General features: G+C 41.6%; 1 protein-coding gene across 1 annotated transcript in view; it reads left to right on the forward strand.

Annotated features, from left to right (window-relative positions):
* Positions 1-782: 782 nt before the first annotated feature.
* Positions 783-6,133, forward strand: part of LOC104994532 (EGF-like module-containing mucin-like hormone receptor-like 3) — a 9,433-nt gene continuing 4,082 nt past the window's right edge. The window contains exons 1-2 of the mRNA XM_010848160.1: positions 783-1,643; positions 1,915-2,150. Coding sequence (XP_010846462.1) covers positions 1,365-1,643; positions 1,915-2,150 — 515 coding nt within the window. The 5' untranslated portion in view covers positions 783-1,364. The remainder of the gene's footprint in view (positions 1,644-1,914; positions 2,151-6,133) is intronic.

Genomic DNA, 6,133 nt, shown 5'->3' on the forward strand with positions numbered 1-6,133 from the left:
TAAGACATAATCAGTAAAAGATATTTCAAGGACAGCACATTCTAAATGACCCAGGTGTTTATCCCATGACCCATTTTCTCAAGCAACATCTTTAATATTATTAAATCTTGGCGCCGAGCATAGCTAAAAGCAGGAGATGTTTTTCAGCTATCAGTATGCAAAGCCTGAGTACTTCTGGCCCTCTGCCATTTTCCCAAGGACCTTCTCCTTCAAGGCTATTTTGCACTGCACTTCCCAACAGGGGCTACCTGCATTTCTTCGCATGTGGACCTCTCTTGAGAACTTTAATACAGTACAAAAATTAGTTTTATTCAATAAGCCAAACATTCTCAAAAGTTAAAGTGCATCAGAATCATCTGGAGGGCCAGTTATTTATTTATAAATATTTCATTCTTAAACAAAATTGAACATAGAGACATGCTGCAAAAATAAATTTGGTGCTACCATACTCAATTGCTTTTTACCCAGAAGCACCTAATTTGCAGGTTTTAACATTCATTTTCTTCATCCTTTTTGCACCTCCCTCTGTCTTTCTCCCTCTCTCTCTTCACCCAGACTTATACTAAAAGGAAATTGGGAGATATTTTTTCCTTGTGCTCAGGTATTTAGGATGATTTCCAAAAAGAAGCAAGCTTCCCAGGTGGCTCAGTAGTAAAGAATCCACTTGCCAACTCAGAAGATGCAGAAGACTCAGGTTCAATGCCTGGATTGGGAAGATCCCCTGGAGGAGGAAATGGCAACCCAGTCCTATATTTTTGCCTGGAAAATTCCATGGACAGAGGAGCTTGAGGGGCTACAGTCCTTGAGGTCACAAAAAGTCAGACACTCCTGAGTGACTGAGAACACATGCACACCAAAAAGAGGCAGACATTATCAATTTTAAGCTACAGCCAACATCCAAGCATAGTAGTTTTTCTCTTTTACCCAAGAGTTTAGCTCTAAATCTGTAAGGATTAGTGGCCAAACATGAAGAAATATTACAAGGATAAACTGTGCTGAATTAAGAGTTGGGAATTGATACCTGGACATCATGACAACAGGTAGAGACTTTGTCATAGATCATTACATTACGGGGATGGAGGATGGTGCTCAAAATGTAGCTTCTTGCCTCTGTGAACCTATTGAGGTAACTGAGAAGCTTAGTCATGCTCAAAAGTCTAGAGGGAAATAAACCCTTGTGAGATCCAGGTCTTGGTCTTCATTAGGACTCTCTTATCCCTCAATCTTTCCAGGCACAGATTTTATCATTCAGATCCCATAAATTTCTATATTTTGGAACTGGGAGAAAGTTATCCATAAACATAACATATCTGTAAACCTATCCATAACATAATCTACTCAGCACCTCCATTCCTGATTTTTCTATGTCTACAAATAAAAATGGTGGAAGGGTCATTACCCCACAGCAGGAAAGCATGACTGATCTTCTCTCTGCTGGGTCCCAGGAGGAGGATCCCGCACTGACTGTGATCACCTACATGGGACTGAGCCTCTCTCTGCTGTGTCTCTTCCTGGCGGCCCTCACCTTCCTGCTGTGCAAAGCCATCCAGAGCATCAGCACCTCACTCCATCTGCAGCTCTCACTCTGCCTCTTTCTGGCCCACTTGCTCTTCCTGACAGCCATCAACAGAACTGAGAGCAAGGCATGTATACTGTCCCAGAATATCCCTGCCCCAGGGATGCTGAGTTCATGGGGCCATACTGCATTGGACTCCTTAATATAGTGGGATTCCAGGTAATATTAGATGGATAAGTAGCCAATTCACATGGACTGACAGAACTAGAAAGCAAACATTCAATTGATAATTCATTCATTTACATCAGAGTTATCCCCAGTGGCAAGTCATAGAAGAAGTCCTGGGGCCATGATCCATCCTGACAAACCATCCAGGTGACACCTTCCTCCTCCCCCAGGTGCTGTGTGCCATCATTGCAGGTGCCTTACACTATCTCTACCTGGCCTCCTTCACCTGGATGCTGCTGGAGGGTCTGCAACTCTTCCTCACTGCACGCAACCTGACGGTGGTCAACTACTCCAGTGCCAACAGATTCATGAAGAAGCTCATGTTCCCAGTGGGCTATGGAGTCCCAGCTGTGATTGTGGCCATTTCTTCTGCATCCAGGCCTCATCTTTATGGAACACCCAAACGGTAAAACCAAATTCCCGCCATCCTAACTTCTCATGCATGACTATGGCCATTATAGAACCAACATAGCACTTTAATTTTATCTTTCTTAATTTATTCATTTTAATTTAAGGACAATTACTTTATGATATTGTGGTGGCTTTGCCATACATCAACATTAATCAGCCACAGGTGTACATGTGTCCCCCCATCCTTAACCCCCCTGCTTCATCCTTCCCCACCCTATCCCATTGGGTTGTACAAGAGCACCGGCTTTGTGTGCCTTGCTGCTTGCATTGAACTTGCACTGGTCATCTGTTTTACACATAGTAATATATATGTTTAAGTGCTATTTTTTCAAGTCATCCCACTGTCCCCTTCTCCCACAGAGTCCAAAAAGTCTATTCTTTACATCTGTGCCTCTTTTGCTGCCCTGCTTATAGGATCTTCATTACCATCTTTCTAAATTTCACATTGTCTTTCTCTTTCTGACTTACTTCACTCTATATAATAGGCTCCAGTTTCATCCACCTCACTAGAATTGACTCAAATGAGTTTCTTTTTTACAGCTGAGTGATATTCCACTCTATATAAGTACCACATCTTCCTTATCTATTCGTCTGCTGATGGACATATAGGTTGCTTCCATGTCCTAGTAATTGTAAATAATGCTGTAGTGAACATTGGTGTATATGAGTCTCTTTCTGGTTTCCTTGGGAAGTATACCCACCAGTGGGACTGCTGGGTCATATGACAGGTTTATGACCCGTTTTTAAAGGAATCTCCACACTGTTCTCCATAATGGTTGTATCAGTTTGCATTCCCACCAACAGTGTAAAAGTGTTCGCTTTTCTCTACACACTCTCCAGCATTTATTGTTTGTAGACTTTTTGATAATGGCCATTCTGACCAGGGTGAAATGATACCTCATTGTGGTTTGATTTGCATTTCTCTAATAATGAGTGATGTTGTGCATCTTTTCATGTGTTTGTTAGCCATCTGTATGTCTTCTATGGAGAAATGTCTGTTTAGTTCTTTGGCCTACTTTTTGATTGAGTTATTCATTTTTCTGGTACTGAGCTGCATGAACTGCTTATATATTTTGCAGATTAATTCTTTGTCAGTTGTTTTATTTGCTATTATTTTCTCCCATTCTGAAAGCTGTCTTTTCACTTGTTTATACCTTCCTTCATAGGGCACAAGCTTTTAAGTTTAATTAGGTGCAATTAGTTTATTTCTGCTTTTATTTCCATTACTCTGGGAGGTAGGTCTTAGAGGATCTTGCTGTGACTTATGTCAGAGACTGTTCTGCCTATGTTTTCCTCTAAGTGTTTTATAGTTTCTGGTCTTAACATTTAGGTCTTTAATCTATTTTGAGTTTATTTTTGTGTATGGTGTTAGAAAGTGTTCTAATTTCACTGTTTTATAGGTGTTTGATCAGTTTTCTAAGCACCACTTGTTGAATAGACTGTCTTTTCTCCGTTGTATATTTTTGCTTCCTTTGTCAAAGATAAGGTGTCTATATGTGCATGGATTTATCTCCAGACTTTCTATTTTGTTCCATTGATCTGTATTTCTGTCTTTGCACCAGTACCATACTGTCTTGATGACTATAGCTTTGTAGTGTAGTCTGAAGTCAGGAAAGTTGTTTCCTCCAGTTCTATTCTTCTTTCTCAAGATTCCTCTGGCTACTTGACGGTTTTTGTGTTTCCATGCAAATTGTGAAATTATTTGTTCTAGTTCTGTGAAAAACAGCATTGGAGTTTCATAGGGATTGCATTGAATCTATAGATTGCTTTAGGTAGTATACTTATTTTCACTATATTGATTCTTTCATTCCAAGAACATGGCATATTTCTCCATCTAGTTGTGTCATCTTTGAGTTCTTTCATAAGTGTTTTATACCTTTCTATATATGGATCTTTTGTTTCTTTAGGTAGATTTATTCCTAAGTATTTTATTCTTAATGTTGCAATGGTATATAGGATTGTTTCCTTAATTTCTCTTTCTGATTTTTCATTGTTAGTATATAGGAATGCAAGGGATTTCTGTGCATTAATTTTATATCCTGCAACTTTGCTATATTCATTGATTAACTCTAGAAATTTTCTGGTGGAATCTTTATGGTTTTCTATGTAGAGGATCATGTCATCAGCAAACAGTGACCATTTTACTTCTTTTCCAATCTAGATTCCTTTTATTTCTTTTTCTTCTCTGATTGCTGTGGCTAGGACTTCCAAAGCTATGTTGAATAGTAGTGGTAACAGTGCGCACCCTTGCCTTGTTCCTGATTTAGAGGAAATGCTTTCAATTTTTTGCCATTGAGAATAATGTTTGCTGTGGGTTTGTCATATATAGTTTTTGTTATGTTGAGGTATATTCCTTCTATGCCTACTTTCTCAGGCAATGGCACCCCACTCCAGTACTTTTGCCTGGAAAAGCCCATGGACGGAGAAGCCTGGTAGGCTGCAGTCCATGAGGTTGCTAGAGTCGGACATGACTGAGTGACTTTACTTTCACTTTTCACTTTCATGCATTGGAGGAGGAAATGGCAACCCACTCCAGTGTTCTTGCCTGGAGAATCCCAGGGATGGGGAGGCCTGGTGGGCTGCCGTCTATGGGGTCACACAGAGTCGGACATGACTGAAGCAACTTAGCAGCAGCAGCAGCAGCCTACTTTCTTGAGTTTTTATCATAAACGGATGTTGAATTTTGTCAAAGGCTTTATCTGCATCTATTGAGATAATCATACCATTTTTATATTTCAATTTGTTAAGATGGTGTATCACATTGATTGATTTGAGAACATTGAAGAATCCTTGCATCCCTGGAGTAAAGCCCACTTGGTCATGATGTATGATCTTTTTAATATGTTGTTGGATTCTGTTTGCTAGAATTTTGTTCAGGATTTTTACATCTATGTTCATCAGTGATATTGGCCTGTAGTTTTCTTTTTTGTGGTTTTTGTCTGGTTTTGGTATCAGGATGATGGTGGCCTCCATAAGGCTCAGACCCAGGTGTACTGTACATTTTGTGCCCTTCCCAGGTCCAAGCAACTCAGGCGACCAGGTGCTTGGTGAGAACACTGTCCTGGGTGGGCCATGCATCTTATGCACCTCCCCAGTCCAAGCTGTCCAATTTCTCTGTTGCACGAAAAGGGCACTATGCCAGGTGTGCTGTGTTTCTCCTCTGGGGAGCTGGTCTCAGACTGTGACACTCCCAGCCAATGTGAACTGTCCAGGATCCAAGGAAGATGTGGTTATTGACTGACAGCCTGCTCACAGTTTGGTGGGAAATGCAGTCTCTTTGGCCAAGATTGCAGCAGCCCCTTGCATTCCAGCTCTGGCTGTCACACTCTTACTTCTCTGACTCCAGGGAAGGAGGGTCATAAATGGCAGCAGCTTACTCTCCTTTGGTATTTGCTGCTGCTGCTGCTAAGTCACTTCAGTCATGTCCAACTCTGTGCGACCACATAGGTGGCAGCCCACCAACTCCCCCGTCCCTGGGATTCTCCAGGCAAGAACACTGGTGTGGGTTGCCATTTCCTTCTCTGGGCACAATACTTATTCTGTTAGCTCGCCAAGTGTCACCATGCAGCACTTGAGCCTTCCTGCAGGAAAGGTCCTTTGGTTTTCTTTTTCTCTCTGGTGTTCACATGGTTTGGGTTGCTGTGTTACATTAACCCCTTCTGATTGTCCACAGGGCATTCAAACCCAGTCCTTATCCTAAGAACCAGCCACGCAGCCCAAACCTCTGCACCCAGCCCCCCACTAGCTGCAGTGGACCTGAGCATCTGAGCTGCTTCTCCGCTAGTAATTGAGGTTCAGCACGTATTGTGTGGTGAACTTTTTTCTTTTTTTTTTTTTGGTTATTTGCCCTCTGAGATTCCTGGGAAACCTGGCGTGCTGCAGTTCAGTTCCATTCAGTTCAGTCGCTCGGGTTTCCCAGTCTTTCACTATCTTCCTGAGTTTTGCTCAAAACTCATGTCACCTAGTTGGTGATGCTAT

This window comes from Bison bison, unplaced genomic scaffold (genome assembly GCF_000754665.1).
Source record: "Bison bison bison isolate TAMUID 2011002044 unplaced genomic scaffold, Bison_UMD1.0 scf7180017849882, whole genome shotgun sequence".
NCBI lineage: Eukaryota > Metazoa > Chordata > Mammalia > Artiodactyla > Bovidae > Bison > Bison bison.